The 18,208-nt window shown below is 40.1% G+C and overlaps 1 protein-coding gene across 6 annotated transcripts in view; it reads right to left on the bottom strand.

Moving 5' to 3' along the window:
- loxl3b (lysyl oxidase-like 3b) overlaps positions 1 to 18,208 on the bottom strand; it is a 46,617-nt gene that overhangs the window by 16,091 nt on the left and 12,318 nt on the right. For 3 of the 6 annotated variants that reach the window (XM_041278451.1, XM_041278476.1, XM_041278483.1), the window contains exons 4-8: positions 12,691 to 12,905; positions 4,764 to 4,820; positions 3,006 to 3,071; positions 954 to 1,161; positions 435 to 615 (exon numbers count right to left, since the gene is read on the bottom strand). In XM_041278451.1, the coding sequence (XP_041134385.1) occupies positions 435 to 615; positions 954 to 1,161; positions 3,006 to 3,071; positions 4,764 to 4,820; positions 12,691 to 12,905 (727 nt within the window). The remainder of the gene's footprint in view (positions 1 to 434; positions 616 to 953; positions 1,162 to 3,005; positions 3,072 to 4,763; positions 4,821 to 12,690; positions 12,906 to 18,208) is intronic. The other 3 variants (XM_041278468.1, XM_041278491.1, XM_041278459.1) reach the window with 2 other exon arrangements.

The raw sequence follows: 18,208 nt of genomic DNA, 5'->3' as shown, positions 1-18,208 counted from the left end.
TTGCTTGAAGATTTTAAGCCTGAAGATATGCATCAAGCTCTTCCTTAGTGCAATCTAGATGCCCGCTGCACTTACCTCAGGAATATAACAAACTGAATAAAGACTTCCTGTAACATCTACATTCCTGAAGAAACAGCACTGTTTTAAATGAAAGTATCTTAAAGCCAATGAGGAAGTGAATGCCATTTGAACTGAGTTAAGGAACCAGAGCACATAAGGACACACATTTTTTTTCTGTAAAATATTTATGCCCTCTGTATAACAAAGTTTGTACATTTTCACCATGCCTATGCTTAACAGATCCAAGTTTGCCTATGATTTTCCATGATGCTTTATTAAACTTAGCTATTACCTTACCATGGTATATCACAGTTAACATTTATAAGTGTCACAGTTTATTGGTTGAACATATATTCACAAAAGGTATGACTCACCTTGCCCCATGCGCGCTCCAGTCAGAGCCTCTTTAGCACTGCCGAACCCCAGCTCTCTGCACACCACACTGGCAGCCAGCAGGTTCCAGCGGTCATCACAAACCGTCCCCCACTCGTTCTCCTTCAGGACCTCCACACGACCCTCTCCGGTCTTGGCGCCACCTTTTAATCGTACACGGAACTGAAAGGAGGCAACAATAAAACATTAATTTAGAGGTATTATTCATCCAACAGATTGAAACTGGGATTTCCTTGCAGAAGCACTAAAACCAAGGCCCCTTCTGTCCAAATGACAGGAAGAAAGAAGGCTGAAGAAAATCCACTAGCTCAACAGGCATCCAAAAGGACTGCTTTTTTTATTTTTTTTATTTTTTACTTGTATCCCAGTACATCTAGGAACCTTTTACCTGCCTGATTAAAAGTACCATAATGCACTGTGATGAGAGTGGAAAAATCAGAAGCCATATGGTCACCCTACATCACACCCTCTCAGGGCTAGTTAAAACCTTAGCTACTTACCGTACTTTTTGTCTTCTTTTTTTGGCTGTTGCCTGGGGAAAACTGTGGCCCTGGCACACAGCTGACAACAGCGGGCATGCCCCCCTCACAGGCCCTGGTGGCATTAGCCTGGTAAAACTGCAAGGGGCACGCTGACAAGTGAACCTCGTTACCAGTGCAGGCCACGGAGTGAAGATGGTAGTTGTTTTGCTGTCTTTCTGCGAACAACCTGAGTGAAGATAATTTACACTGAGCATCTCAGGCCACATCACAAAACCACGATGCAATCTGTCAGAATGACCAGCGTTGTGTCTAAGTGTGTTGCACTGCTGGTACACGAGGCAAGGTTACAGCCTGCTTGTTCAAATGATTTAACAAACAATGGGTTATATTTCAATTATCTAAACAAGGAAGAGGTAACATGTTTAACTGGACCAATGAAAGCTCCATTTAGATCCTAAAGCATCTCATTATTACCTCATCTTGAATATTGTGTGCAGTTCTGGTCACCTCGCTATAAAAAAGATATTGCTGCTCTAGAAAGAGTGCAAAGAAGAGCGACCAGAATTATTCCGGGCTTAAAAGGCATGTCATATGCAGACAGGCTAAAAGAATTGAATCTGTTCAGTCTTGAACAAAGAAGACTACGTGGCGACCTAATTCAAGCATTCAAAATTCTAAAAGGTATTGATAGTGTCGACCCAAGGGACTTTTTCAGCCTGAAAAAAGAAACAAGGACCAGGGGTCACAAATGGAGTTTAGAAAAAGGGGCATTCAGAACAGAAAATAGGAGACACTTTTTTACACAGAGAATTGTGAGGGTCTGGAATCAACTCCCCAGTAATGTTGTTGAAGCTGACACCCTGGGATCCTTCAAGAAGCTGCTTGATGAGATTTTGGGATCAATAAGCTACTAACAACCAAACGAGCAAGATGGGCCGAATGGCCTCCTCTCGTTTGTAAACTTTCTTATGTTCTTATTATACCTGGTGCAGAATGAATCTCCTGGACCCATTTCCCGCTTGATGTAAACTGTGTCAAATCTGTGTTTTGCCTGAGGGGGTGGTTCACTTTTATTAAAACCATAGGTCTGCAAGTGAGCAGGTTTACAAGTATTGTAGGCTGTAGAATTAAGTTTTGCCTCTGTTTATACAGTATGTTAATTTTTCATTGCGTAAGAGCAAGTGAAAGAATTGCCAGCACTTTTACTGCAAGAAAAAAAAAAAAGGTAATGTAACAACAAAGTAAGCAATTAGCAATTTACTACTTTTACAACATCAACATGATTAAATTGTCTCATGACAGTGATATCAAAATAAATGCATATGGCAGTGCCGGTGACCTGGCTGACATGCCTGCCTGTTGTGTAGTTTACATGACACACACAAAAATAAAACGACCAAAAAAAAAAACTTTGTCACCAGCAAACATCCATTTTTAAAATGGGTGTTGAAAAACGAGATTAGTTAATATCTCTGAAATTAATTATTTCTCTAACCGTGGAGTGATTGATTGAGTACTAAGTTTGCCATGCTGTAGAAGGCACTGAAAATACTTTAAACAAGCATGTGAATTACTTACAGTGGAATTGCCTCTTACTTTAAATGCTTATTTTGATAAAAGTTCAAAGTTTGTTTGCTTAAAGGTTATTTGTAGTTTTACGCAGAAGTGATCACCAAAGCTAATACATATTTCCCATTGGTTACTTTTCATAAGTTAATATTGGCCAACCTTAGTTTTTGGCCAATGGGGTTAATGTGCTGGCTGATCACTCTAAAAGACACAAGAGGCACTAATCAGAAGTGAGCACATTTCACATTTGTCTGAATCTACCTTTTTCTGAGGTGATGGACCTACAAAGCAAGTATAACAGCTGGTACAATAGAAGAGTGTGAATATGTGTTTAATTGTTAGTAGGGATTTGCAGTGAATCTGAAAGAAGTGTGAATCTGTGCTTAATTGTTAGTACCGTTTTGCAGTGAATCTGAAAGGAGTGTGAATTTGCCAACATCTTGACCATTCTGCCTCAGAAACAAAGGGACAAATGTTTAACATTTTTTTCCCAGCAATTACCTCTTGTCTGACCCAGAGACCGCATTCAATTTAGACTTAGGTTTGGGTTTAGATTTGAATTTCTCCCTGTAAAGCAAAGATAGTGATCATGGGTCCATCCACAGCTACTGGAACTTGTCACAGACATATTGGATTCACATGCACATATACTGCATTTACTATATGTATATATGTGTGTGTTACAGTGTCTATGACGTATTTATTTTCTTAGCTATATTTATATACACCAGTACTACTTAAATGGTCTGTTTAGACTAAATACCAAGGTACACATTTATATCGGGTGCTGTGTACTAAGAAATGATCTTGAGTATAAAAAAAACATTAATTCCTAAATTTAAAATAATTAATCATATGCTACACAGTAGTAATGATAAAACACTCAGAAGCAGCATTTTACACTGTTACTCAATGCTACACTGTACAGGGGTCCAAATATACACCAGTAATTTAAGACTTTTTCAAGTTAGGGCAACACAGTTTAATGAATCCTAATGAAAGTACACCACTTTCCCCTATTCAAGCTGAATTTGTGTTTCATAATGTGCAGCTGTTGAGCCTTCTATCCCTTCACTCAGGGGCCCTCAGGGAGCCGGAAGAACAGTTACTTGAACCCCTGGCAATGTAAACAAATTCAAAACATGTTTTGCAAATCAAGCAGCCAATGAGGCACGACTACAAGCTGGAGAATGGAATGCACAGACATACTATGTTTTATTTGAAAAAATCTCCCATTGTCCAGCAGTGGTCTCCTCTTGAGTTAAAGGGGGAGGTTTACAAATATCACATTCTTGGTTTATTGTTTGGAAACTGGGATAAGAAGATTGTAGAGATGCTTTATCATTTACAAATCTCATTTACAAATCAGACCCGGAGTACCTGTTAAAAAGCACAGTATTGCTATATTCTTATAATAGGACAAAACTATGATTGTTCCAAGGTCTTAGATAAAGTAAATTTCCCCTTTAACAAGCATACAGGCAAGCAGGTTGCGGTTTTCTGTATCACAGGCTCAGGCAACTTCACCTTTTTATGGTCAAGTAACAAATACACAGTGACATGATTAACGTTCATGACGGTGACATTGCACCTTGTGAAGGTATTAGGGATGGGACAACAAGGAAAGTTTAAAAAAAATGGAATTTGGGATCGATAGGAACCTTTTAAGGTTTGGAGGAAATCTAGAAAAATACTGTCCTTTCAAAGCTGAACACAGTGATGTTTCAATAGTGGTCTACAGTCACTCCCTAGTTGCTACAACAAATGGATGGCAGTCAATTGGTTGAAACTTCTAAAAGTTGTCCGAGACCTAGTTAGAATTCCAATGGATTCACCTGTTACCTTGCAGAATGAATTTTACAAAGAAAACCAAAGACCTGCAATTAAATCTATTCAATTTTCCAAGCAGAATTTGTGTTTCTCTGTGTTTTTTAGCCTGTTATTCCTTCCCTCAGTGGTCCTCACTGTTTGGGTACGGCAATGCATTTGTATACAACAGAACATACACTTACCTAGAGCAACAGCACATACAGTTTTTTTCTTCCTTAAAAAAAAAATCAGTATTCAGAAGCTTTGATTTTCCATTGTAAAATTCATGTCCTTTGTCAAACATGCTACAGTGACGCATGCCCCTGCTACTCCAAAGAGATTTGGCTCTGCAAGGTGGAACTCAGTTTCACAGACTCCAAACAACAAGAAATATATTGCAATTATTCTAGTGGGAAGAAAACACACGTGGATTTTCCCTCTCAGAATTACCTGCTCAAGGACCCAATAATCTTGGCTTTAGCCTTAGCGGCCCGCTTTTTTATTCGTCTGCAATAGTGAAACAGTATAACCTGGTCAAGGTGCATAATGTACAGAATTAACAGCACTAACATCAACAATACAAGGAGTATCACAACACTGACACCAGGAGTTACTTTTTTGATAAAAACACTTCAGACAATTTAAAATGATGACCTTTTTTAAAACCTGTGAATCAACCCACATCAGTAATTCCAACTAAAACTGCAAAAAAAAGAATACAGCCATTGCAGGAAGTTGTACAGCACATGGGATGGGGTAACACTAAAAGAACTGAGTAAAATTAAAGAAACTTGTGTTTGTTTGTTTTTTCCTGGATGTAGCTATAAGGCAAAAAGTCTAGTAGACAAATGTTTCAGTTAATTATTGGCAGATGAGCCTGTAACTTTAATGCAGATGTTTCTAAGATCAAGTCATGGTTCGGGTTTATCTGTCAATTAATGTAGATGTAGCCTCAACATGTACCCTCACCCCTTCAATGTGAACCCGAGTTGTAAAAACAAGCAGTCAAGATGTTAACATTTGAGTATGCGGCCAGTAAATTCATCCTTTTAAAAGACAGCTAGTAGCTGATCTTAAGTCAAGACATTCTTGGGTAATAACGGTCATAATGCGTTCTTTATGATGCATCTCCAATTCACAGTGCCCTAAAGAAATGCACAGTTTGAGCAAATATAAATGGTCTAAGGCATATTCTCTTTAGTCCTGGATTCAGCCCAAGAACTCAAAGTTCTTCAGGTGGTGGTGGCTAAAGGGAGTTTTGCAGCCAGGGTCAAGGGTTTCACATACAACTAGCCTCCTTATAAAATTGACTGAATTTATTTAACATTTCTAATGCCAAGAGAGCCCCTTGACATGCAATCTCTTCAGAAAAGAAGTTCCAGGGGGCAGCGAGCTATGCTGAAACAAACATTCATACATTCACCTTCAATTGTACATCCACTTAGCCAGTTGGCTACATAAATCCCTTTTATTGAACAACATGATGCCGCTCTGTCAGGCAGGATCTGAAACACATATTCTGTATACATTTTTTTACAGAGTTGATGAATAAACCTGCCAGTCATCTGCACAACAGATAACTAGGGAATTCTCCAGGGGTAACTGAGCAACATTAGAGTTGGTGACATAGTGACTCTCCCATTTCCCATATAAGTGTGAAGCCCTGTGTAATGTGAATGTAAACGTGTGAACATTTTGTCAGTGATTTCTCGGCTCATGTACACTTTTCACTGCATGAACACCAAGATGTGGTCCTCAACAATACCTCATTGTTGAAGTGGTCCCACTGGTATGTGCTAAATGGTAAAATAGATATCCTATCTGCTTGGACTTAATCCCTTTTTCATAACATACTGTTTGCAATCTGAACGGTTGATATTGCTGGGGTTTTTTTTGTTGTTTTTGTTTTTGTTGTTTTTACTAACATTACAAACCAAAAAAATAAAGTTGAGATATTTTGTGCATTTCAATCCAGTGATTATGTTGATGACAATTACAACCTCTGCTGCTTTAACAGTGCACCTGTACACACAACTGAAAATAAATTTATCGCAGACAAAACTTTCTACAACTGTGCAGTTTGGCTTTGGGGTCATGTGATGTGTATGGTAGTCTTGTGCTGCAATATTATTTGTAATTCCTGTTGGTTATTACCTGGATTCATAGAGTGTCATGTTGTATACTGTACAGAAGAAAATGCTAAGTGTAAAAGTATTTTGCGTGTTAGGTCAGTAGAGAATCACATAACTGGAACGGGCCTTCAATTTAGTTTAAAATGTACCAATAATGAGTTAATAGTTCTCCTCTCCTAAATTACAGTTGCCATAAATAGCTTGTTTTCTTAGCATGTTTGGGTGCGTCTGTTAAAGTTATCACTCAAACACACACTAAAAAGAAATGTTACGGTCTGCAGCTCTACCTTCTAATTGTGTAAATGATTAGGAGAATTGTAAGGGCGTGGAATTTCATTTCACTGGTGGCTGGCCAATTTTAATTTCACTTCCGAGGTTTTTTGTTTTTATATCTGCCATAGCAAGAGTAAATGTGGCACATGCTACAGATACTGTTTTCCAAAAACATCTGAAAATTGCCCTTTTTTTGTCCTGCAAAATGAATAAGCACTGTGAATATGAGGTGGAAAGTTCACGTATACTTTCTGACATACAGTCGCTGACAAAAGTATTGGCACCCTACAATTAATTTAAGATAATTCAAGAAAACATGTAAATGCAAGTATTAAATGAACCGTAGCCACTTACTAATTTGATAAAGACCAAAATACACAATTTCTTGTAGTTTAACTAACAACCTTTATAAAAAAAAAAATTAAAAAGTACTTAAGCAATTTCAAAATGTTATGTATTTTGGTCTTGTTAATTTGTAACTAATGTTCACTAAATGCTTGTAGTTAACATGTTTGAATTATCTTGGGGAAACAAATATTTGTTCCTGGGGGAACAAATATTTGGGAGGGGGACATATATTCACATTGATTTGAAGATGTCTGAGCTGTTCTCCCTCAGACCTTGCACTGTGATTCATCACTCTGATGTTCAGAACTCACTTACAAAACTGCAGACTGGAGGCATTCTGCTTTCTCACACGAGTCGACATGTTGCACACAAGTTATAAAACAGCTCAGCGTTATAAAACAGTTCAGCCAATCAGGGACCTACAGCACCAATTCCTCTGTTGCCATCAAAAATAATGTGAGAAGAATGTTTTTTAATGGAGTGGGGGTGGGGGTGGGATGGGAGTTGTAAGTAACCTATTGCTGTATAAAATCGTTTTACCACGATCTTCCTCATAAGCATTATACCTATTGCAGTGGCCCTTTCTTCTATCATAGTACTTCCAAAAAACATTTGTATTATTGGAGAAGTGTTCGATTTTTGGCATAGTATGCTATTTCATATAAGATTATTTTTAACCATCCAGTGAATTCCACTGGGGTTAAAATCAGAAGCTCACAACAAGTAATCCAACTTTGGAATGAATAAAGCATTGTTTAAGCAATTACTGACAGAGCAGCATGTAGCAGTTTAGTGACAGCATATACTGTAGCAACAGTATGGTTTTTAAATAAAAAATGAAATGATATTTAAAAAAAAATGTGCATGTCTTCAATCCTCCTGTAAGCTGCCTAGCTAAAACAAAAAAATTATACAGGAAAAAAAAATATTGTTTCCGTTATTGTAATGATTATAAAAAAAGAAAAACCAAAACAGGATATTTTTTGGAAAGGGTCCACACAACTATTACATTTTTTTAAAAGCTTGCCAAGAGAAACCAGTCTAACTATTTTCCAACCTCATCCCTTGTTTTATTGTAACTGGCTTTCCAAAGTGAAAATCAGCATCAGGAAAGAGCAGAACAGAAGAGATGCAAGCTTCAGTTTTATTAGTACTCAAAGGAGCCGCTGTGATGGCCATATCACTTTAAAATGCTGGACCACGAATGCAAAGTTATGACTTTAGGGCTAAACCTGCTTAAGTGTTTAAAGTTTTACAATAAAAAAGGCAACTGGAGAAGTCATTCACTAGTGCTGTTACTTTTGTATGATATCCTATCACATACTGTGTGGGAGACTATATGTGCATCTAACAGGGCGGAGGCTGGACATGAACCAGTGACCACGCACACTGCAAACAAGTGTCTTAACCATAATGCAAAAGAGCTGGGCTTGTCTGCATTTGTGGTTTTTATTTTATTTTTAGTGCGAACAGGGCAGAATCCATAATTGCAGTGTATCAGACAACATAGCCCGTTACATGCACAAGATTTAAATGGAGTCTGGGTCACTTAACCTCCTTGTGCTCCGTCTTTCAGATGAGATGTTGTTGTAAGTGACTCTGCAACTAATGCATAGTTCACACACCATAGTCTTGTATCTTGTAAAGTGCTTTGTGATGGTGGTCCACTATGAAAGGTGCTATATAAAAAAAAAAGATTACTATTAAATGTATATGTGGAAAAAAATTGAATAAATAACCTCACACTGCACACATCCTCCTGTATAAACACTACAGCTGAGTTTGGCTTTTTTGTTGGAAAAAATACTGACGGTGTTTGGTCCAGCCCTGATGTTAGACCTGGAGATACTGTGTAAAGAGCCAAACTACTGGATCGACTGGGAACAACAATGATTTACTGGGACTGCCAGACCGGGGGTGCCAACCTGGTATCCAACCTTTTGGGTGACACCCATATTTCAAAAACAGTCAAACTAAAAGGTTTTTTGTGTTCTGCCCTACTTTAACAGGTACTGCAATAAACTTATCCAAGGGAGGGAAGGAGCCAGAGGAGTTGAAAATAATCTCTTTCCAAAAAAAAAAAAAAAAAAAAAAAAAAAAAAAAAGGTAAAAAAGAATTGTACTGATCTATTTCTTGTAACTTTTTTTTCCCGCATCCACAAAAGCTTAATTTGCTACAAAAGATTTTTCCTAAAATGTTTGGTTTCTGAGAAATTTCTAGAAATTACACATTTATTCCCATTAGGGTATGTAGACTTTTGACTACAATTATATATATATATATATATATATATATATATATATATATATATATATATATATATATATATATATATATATATATATATAGTGAACGATCCTCTGCACTCACACTGTTCGTTGCCACTTTAAGACCAGACCCAGGACACGGAAATGGATTTTTCAGCGCTTATGCGCGATTTTAATAAACACAAATGAAAACAAAACAAACAGAAATAAACACCTAACTCCCTCTAACTAAACACAGACTGGTCTCTCACTGACCACAGGATGGCTAAGCTGTTTACCTGTCAAACACCAACACACCAAACTCACACAGGCTTCACACAATTCCTTCTTCTGATACAACTGCTCTCACACACGCACACAGTCGGGCTCTTCTCAGCAGCCCTGCTCAGTCTGGCTGCCTCTCTTAAATACCCTGCACCTGGCTGTAATTTGCAATTACCACCAGGTGCAGGGGATTAACTAAACAATAAAAACAATTAACACAATTAAAACCCTTAGCCCAATCACCCAAAAGTGCATTTTCACATGGTTTTAGCAGGGAGGGATTTTAACCCCCTCCCTGCTATCTTACATACCCCCCCCGTCCCCCCCAACTGTGCAACACTGACTGGCCATACCAAGGCCACCCCCTCCCCTAAAACACAACCACCCACACTCAAGTCCCGAAATGTCTATTTCCGTCCTTTTCCACGGGCGGACTTGAGGGTGGGTTGGTCCTTCCCGGGGGTGCCGGAAGGACCGATCCACCCTCAAGTCCGCCCGTGGAAAAGGACGGAAATAGACATTTCTAGACTTGAGTGTGGGTGGTTGTGTTTTAGTGGAGGGGGTGGCCTTGGTATGGCCGGTCAGTGTTGCACACTTGGGGGGGAGGATGTGTGAGATAGTAGGGAGGGGGTTAAAATTCCTCCCTGCTAAATCAATGTGAGAATGCACTGTGGGTGATGGGCTAATTGTTGTAATTGTTTTTATTGTTTAGTTAATCCCCTGCACCTGGTGCTAATTGTAAATTGGAGCCAGGTGCAGGGTATTTAAGGGAGGCAGCCAGTTTGCTTGGGGCTGCTGAGTGAAGAGCCCGACTGTGCGTGCGTGCGTGCGTGCGTGCGTGCGTGCGTGCGTGCGTGCGTCCGTGCGTCCGTCCAGTCATATTGAAGAGAGTGTTGAGAGAAGCCTGTTTGTGTTTTGGTGTTTGTCAGGTAAATGGCTTAGCTGTCCTGAGTATTAGTTAGGTTCCCGGTGGTGTTTAATCAGAGCTCTAAAGGAGAGCTAGGTGTTTCTGTTTTGTTTATTTTGTTTTGATTTTGTGTTTATTAAAAAATAGCGTGAAAGTGCTTTAAAAATCCATTTCCGTGTGCTGGGTCTGCTTTTAAAGGGGCAACCAACTCTGAAAGTTGCGAGGATCTTTCACAATATATATATATATATATATTAGGCATGGGAACTGTGTACTAAACATCAACATGACCACAGATTCTTAAGAAATACCAGAACCCTCACTGTGGATGGAAAGTATTGCTCATGCATTTGTCATAATTAGCAGTTTGCCTGCTTGAGATTGTAGGCTACTAAAGGAAAGCAAAACTGGAGCATTGGGCCCAGCATTAACTGTTTGTTTATGTTTTGTGATGTCATTTAGTGAATATGGGCAGTGTTAACACTTTCTGGTGGAATATTGATGTAATATCAGAAATCTCAATCATTGTTTGATTTTACGTAAGTTAGAAACTTTAATGGGCAGAATGGATCTGTTGGGCAATGGCCTTAACTATGATGAAGTGAACCCCACCTTGTATTTATATGAATGAGTGTATACTCCATTTGTTGACATTACATTTACATAGAGTTACCAAAAGCTGTGTACAACTACTATAAACCCAGTACACAGTTCAACCAGGGATAATAAAGACAATTTCCAAATAAAGATACACTGCCATATATTTAAACTAGGTTTAGTACATTGAATTAAGCCGATTAGGGATATTCCTTACTAAAATCAGCTATATCAGTTTTTTTTTTTTTTTTTTTTTTTTAATATAATCAAAACGGATTGTTGTGTGCCATAAAAAGAGATGGGTACAATGTGGTTAAATCCTTTAACAAGACTTCAGGGGTACAGTTATGGAACTCTGGCCATGCAGGCCTTCTCAAATGGTAAAAGAAACATTGCATCCATTATGCGCTGGAACAGTAACACATTTGGTCCAGTCTGGTATTTATCTGTGGGAAAATGATAAATAATATCTAGCAACAAAGCAACCTCTGTGTATTGCACAACACTGTTTTTCTTGTGCATACTCAGTGTGTACAGTATGTATATACAACATCATGTGCAGTAAACAATAACATCCAAATGAAATTAATCCACACTGCATTAAATCACTGTTTATAGTGGCACAGCAGTACTACATATTTGAGACCGTGGTTACACTAAGTACATGCTGCCAGCATAAGCTCATAAGATGTTTTCTGAAAATACCATCTGAAGATGCCAGTTATCATCTATAAATATTCAACTTATTAGCTACAATATTTTACAGCTACTGTAAGTTAAAGGCAAATCTGGAGTCATATTCTATATAATAATAATTATTTATTTATTTATTTATTTATCCTTTGCTGAATAACTACTGGAAGCTTTTAAAGAGATCCAGAGGAGAAACACAACATGTTCTGTAAAACCTATTCATAGGAGAGCAGCATTAATAGTTTCCCTTTCCCTTACGGCTCAGATCCACCACAGAAAGCAAATCCATATGGAAAGAATATAACTACATAAGAAAAGAAGAATTACCTTCAGCTCCATCCCAACACCCAGAGCCTTAAAAATCTGACTCCATATGGAAAGTGATGTGCAGTATTGTTCATGCTTCAGTTTTATAGCCTATTGCATAAGTGAACTCAGTTGCTTGCATAACGGATGTTATGAAAACTCTTTTTTGGGAGATTTTTTTTTTCTACACATACAAAAAATTGAGATTCATAAGCAGTAACAGTAACTGCTGTATCTAGCTCCTGATCAGTGGTAAATGGGTCAAACAACCTTGATCTGACCATAACAAACTATTCATTCTAAAGATGATTATAACTTTGATACATTACTATGTGGAACAGAAGTACTATTATATGTTGATTCACAGGTTTTTAAAAGGCATCCTTAAGGTCTACTAGTTTTCTTCACCAAGGGCCTGAAGTATTTTTTACCCAGTGAGTGAATTATCATCACACTTTAAATTGAACTGTAAATGGCTATGCATTTGTGCTTCAATAATGAACCCTGCAGCATGCAATTAGAATGAAACCCTCTGATTGTCTTACTTGTAGAGGGTCTTAATTAGAATGAAACCCTCAGGTTGTCTTACTTGTAGAAGTTCTTGTTGGCCTTTCGCTCCTGTGGGAATCCGAACATGCCACAGATGACATGTGAGTTTTTGGGAGTCCAGCCATCATCGCAGATCTGAGCCCAGCCGTCCTTGTACTTGACCTCCACAATGCCTTCAGTGATGGGCATCCTCTTCTTAGCACTGGAAACCACAGGCCTGAGCCTGATCTCCTCCACTCGGTTTTCTTCCACCTGCTGGAATACAGAAAGACAGGATTTAATCGATGACAACTGTACAGTATGGACTATATAGGATGGTGTTGAAAGAAGGCTATTCCTGAGAAAGATCAATGGAAGCAGACTTTAGAAAGTAACTGAATGGAATGAGGATGCTAGAATCAAAGTGGATTAGCTTTTTTATTTTTTATTTAATGGTGAGTCCTATTGTAATGCAAAGCCTTAATTCTAACACAACAAAAGTGCATAAACCTTTTAAGCATTTTGAAATGTCATGTATCCTTCAGATGGATTCAGTGTGTAATGGCTTTTATCCAATATAGCCAAAATTAAAGATCTTCTTCTCAAATACGGATCATTTTCATTTATCGGATGCTATATTCTTCAAAGCTGCCACAAACCAGGACCAGAGGACACATCGAAGACACTTAAGGCAGCGGTTAGTTGGGACTTTTTTTACACAGAGACTAGTGAGGGTGTGGAATGGGTTGCAAAGTCACATTGTTGATGCAAAATTATTCAGATCTTTTTGGAACCACATTTTTATTGGAACCAACAAAAGACTCACATTTGAAATTGGCTTGCTCAGCTTGATTATTTTAATGCTCATTGCATGATATAATTTGTATGTGTACTTTGTTGAACATTTTCAGTGTTGTCTTTGAATATTTTTTTTAAACATCTATGCATGATAAAGATTAATTCACCTGAATGACAGCCAATATAAAACATTGTATACATCCTGTAGCTAACCCTAAATGTGGCTCCAATATGCTAAACCAGTGTTTTGGGCCTGTGATCCTGACTGCCAAGTCTATGACTTCAACAACAAGGAATATCTTTTTTCATTCATATTTTCTTTCTTAAACCTATACAAATGGGTTTCACAAACTATCAATGCTTATTAGAGTACTACTGAATTACACTTTACTAAATGTCAGCCTTGAGACAGTAACCAGTCCGCATCCAGATAAATTCTCCATAAACTGCAACTGATTTCTGTTTGGCGAAATATTAATGGTTTGTTAATTTAAAAAAAAAAAAAAAAAAAAAAAACCCTCTCTCTCTAGGTTTGTGACCCTGTACACTGCAAACGAGTATCTTAACCACAATGCAAAAGAGTCAGGCTCCTCTGCACTTGTGGTTGTAGAGCTTTTAACCTCATCTCACCACACTGACAGGGGACGGCAGAATCCGTAACGGCAGTGCATCACACAACACTGCCCGTTACACTCTTCAGTGCAGCACACAACCCTGCCCATTACACTCTTCAGTGCAGCACACAACACTGCCCGCTACACTCTTCAGTGCATCACACAACCCTGCCCATTACACTCTTCAGTGCAGCACACAACACTGCCCGCTACACTCTTCAGTGCAGCACACAACCCTGCCCATTACACTCTTCAGTGCAGCACACAACACTGCCCGCTACACTCTTCAGTGCATCACACAACCCTGCCCATTACACTCTTCAGTGCAGCACACAACACTGCCCGCTACACTCTTCAGTGCCTCACACAACCCTGCCCGCTACACCCTTCAGTGCAGCACACAACCCTGCCCGCTACACTCTTCAGTGCATCACACAACCCTGCCCATTACACTCTTCAGTGCAGCACACAACACTGCCCGCTACACTCTTCAGTGCATCACACAACCCTGCCCATTACACTCTCTAGTGCAGCACACAACACTGCCCGCTACACTCTTCAGTGCATTACACAACCCTGCCCATTACACTCTTCAGTGCATCACACAGCCCTGCCCGCTATGCTCTTCAGCATTTAACCTTGGTGATTGGCTTCAGCCAATCTATGAAATCCGAGTCATGGCACCAATGTAACAGGACGGACCTGCTGAGAATATAGAAAAAATGTACCAGCTAGAATATCTACTGCACAACTTTTGAATGTAAACCTACAAAGTGATTATTGAAAATATACACATACAGAACCATAAAGAAAAAGAGACTTTGTGTAGCATGGGTCAAATTTGGGAACATTCTTATCTCAAGCGTTTATGTTAAAATTGTAATCGGATATTTAGATACATGCTTGCTGTCAATGACAAATGCCTCTTCAAAACAGTACATTCCATTATGATTCTACGATTTGAGCATTAAAACTTAAAAAAACTGAACACATGTCCATCAGGAATCTGGCTATAACCTGTAAAGGTTGAAGGGGGTATAATCAGAAGTTTTTGTTCAGGGTAGAAGGGTTGGGTTAAAAGAGACATTTAAATGTATGTCTCTCCTAGCTAATACTCAAATTATTTAGCTGAATTCCATAAACCAACACAAACAAACACACAGTTTTTTATCACATTTTATAAAAGGAAGCTGTCAAGGGTCATGCACGGTCAGTTTAAACATCCTGAGAGTAGGACAGAATGGTCTACATTGTATTTAGATTGCATCATTGTTTAAATAACATTTAATCTGAGGTTGTCTGCTTGGTACAGACTGGATGTTAGCAACAGGAGATGGGAAACAGCAGCTGCTTTATTCATTTTCTAGGTAAAAATGTCTAATGAGTCTAACATATTCTGCAGTTAGACACACTAGCAGGAATCCACAACCACTTAGCATCATGTTTCTCAAATGGAGAGAAGCACCCACTGAAGCTACACAAATGCAATATTTAATGCAAAGGCTCTTAAGTATTCTTTAGTTGGTTATTTCTAGTGAAGTGTGTTTTTGTCTTTTCAGAAAAAAAAGAAAATATGTTGCTAATGATACTTGAGTAAAAAGGCTTTGTAAAATCCCCCTTACTATAACACAAAATTGTACAGCACATCACATTACTGACCTTCATTTAGACCCAAACACACATAAAACCTTTTCCAGAAAAAAAAGAGTGGGAATACATTAACCACACTATATGTGCACTATGTTAATTCTCACATGTCCTATGCCCAATTGCACGAGACATATTGAACTCACACCAGCTAGTGTATAGTGCACTACCAGTTGCATCTGACTTGAGGTAGGCTGTATCAAACTATGCTACCTAATTCTCTACATGCATGTTTGCATGGATGTGCACGTGCAATACTATTCATACACATGGTCCAATTCAGTATAGCTGTTTAAAAGTATGGGCCAGTGTGGAAGGGTGGTGGGTAATTCACTGACACAGGAATTACCCACCAGGAATTACAGAAAAAGTCTGCGTTTTGATGCAGCTTTCCTGCTCGGTGGACTACCCTTAAGGCATAGGGCTGCAAGGCCAAATACCACCGTGTGATTCTGGCGTTGCTATCTTTCATCCAGTGAAGCCATGCTAAGGGGGCATGATCTGTAACCAGGGTGAAGTGTCGCCCCAGGAGGTAGTACCGGAGTGACTCGACTGCCCATTTTACTGCGAGACACTCCTTCTCGATGGTGCTATAATTTTTCTCACGGGGAAGGAGCTTCCTGCTGATATACAGGACTGGGTGCTCGCTTCCCCGAACCTCCTGCGACAACACTGCCCCGAGACCTGTCTCTGACGCATCCATCTGCAGGGTGAACCTCTTACCAAAATCCGGGCTGCATAGCACTGGCTTACTACACAGCCTCCGCTTCAAGGCGAGAAAGGCCCTCTGGCACAACTCCGTCCACTGAACCGTATTTGGGGCAGCCTTCCGGGTGAGGTCTGTCAAGGGAGCAGCGAGCGTAGTGAAACTCGGGATGAACTTTCTATAATAGCCCGCTAGTCCCAAGAAAGAGCGCACCTGGGTTTTGGTTGTAGGAACCAGCCAGTCAGCCAAGGCTTTCACCTTAGCAACTAGCGGTCTGATCTGGCCGCCCCCTTCTCGATACCCCAAATACTTCAACTCACTCTTCCCAATGGCACACTTCTTTGGGTTCGCAGTGAGCCCTGCCTCCCGCAAGGATTGCAGCACCGCCACTACCTTACACAGATGAGTCGGCCAGTCCTCACTGTGGATAACCACATCATCTATGTAAGCAGCGGCGTACTGCTGATGGGGCCGCAAGATGCGATCCATCATCCGCTGGAAAGTGGCGGGTGCTCCATGCAACCCAAAGGGCATGGTCTTAAATTGGTACAACCCGAAGAGAGTCGAAAACGCCGTCCTCTCCCTAGATTCCGGAGTCAGGGGTATCTGCTAGTACCCCTTCGTTAAATCCAGTGTCGTCATAAAATGAGCTGTGCCTAGACAATCCAGCAACTCATCTACCCGGGGCATTGGATAAGCGTCAAATTTCGATTTCTCATTGATTCGTCTGAAATCAATGCAAAATCGAGTTGACCCATCTGGCTTATCAACTAAAACGATTGGACTGTTCCAGTTACTTTGGAACTCTTCTATTACCCCCAGTCTCAGCATTTCGTCAATTTCCACTTTTATTACCTGTCTTTTATGCTCAGGTATACGGTACGGCCTCTGGCGAACTGGCACCCTCGGCTCAATATCAATGTGATGATGGGCTACTCGAGTCTTCCCCGGGAGAGAACACGTCAGGAAACTCCACCACCAGACCGTGAGCCTGACATTTCTTGCCAACACAGAAAGATCAGGTCCCAGGTCTGTGACGTCATCTGAATGCACCACTAACAACGCCTCTGGCGTGTAACCTCGAAGGGTCCTTGCCACTTAGCCAAGAGTTTCAACTCAGAACTGGGTAATAACAGAAGTACCTTATCCCCCGGCCCTGAAATGTGCGCAACCGGGCTCCTCAGTTATATTGTGTCTCCTGTCTGTGCTGTGCCTGCTGCAAATTGTCATACGCCCATTTCCCAACCGACTCAAGACACTTGCGCAGGTCCAACACACACCGGACGGTATTGGTCGAATTGTCCTGCTGCTCCTCCCACATCTCTCTGACCAGATCGAGCACGCCCCAGGGTCTCCGCCCATACAGCAGCTCGAATGCTGAAAACCCTGTAGAAGCCTGGGGAAACTCTCTGATCGCAAAGAGAAGGGGAGGAATCAGCTGGTCCCAGTAACGCACATCACTACGAATAAACCTGCACAACATGTTCTTAAGGGTCTTATTAAAGCGTTCCACCAAACCGTCGGTCTGAGGATGAAACACCGAGGTCCTAATGGTCTTAATTCCCAAAAGCTTACATGTTCCGCGGATTAGCCGGGACATAAAATTGGTGTCTTGATCGGTTAGTATCTCCTTGGGAATCCCCACCCGGGAGAAAACCTTAACAAGCTCGTTGGCAACAGACTTAGCGGACATAGAACGGAGGGGAATAGCCTCTGGATAACGCGCAGCGTAATCCAGAATGACAAGTAGGTGGGTGTATCCTGCCGCACTCCTCTCTAATGGCCCAACTATGTCCATCCCAATATGCTCAAAC

The sequence above is a fragment of the Polyodon spathula genome, chromosome 2, assembly GCF_017654505.1.
Source record: "Polyodon spathula isolate WHYD16114869_AA chromosome 2, ASM1765450v1, whole genome shotgun sequence".
NCBI lineage: Eukaryota > Metazoa > Chordata > Actinopteri > Acipenseriformes > Polyodontidae > Polyodon > Polyodon spathula.
The sequence above is the reverse complement of the archived record's forward strand: the minus strand, read 5'-3'. Positions and strand labels throughout refer to the sequence as shown.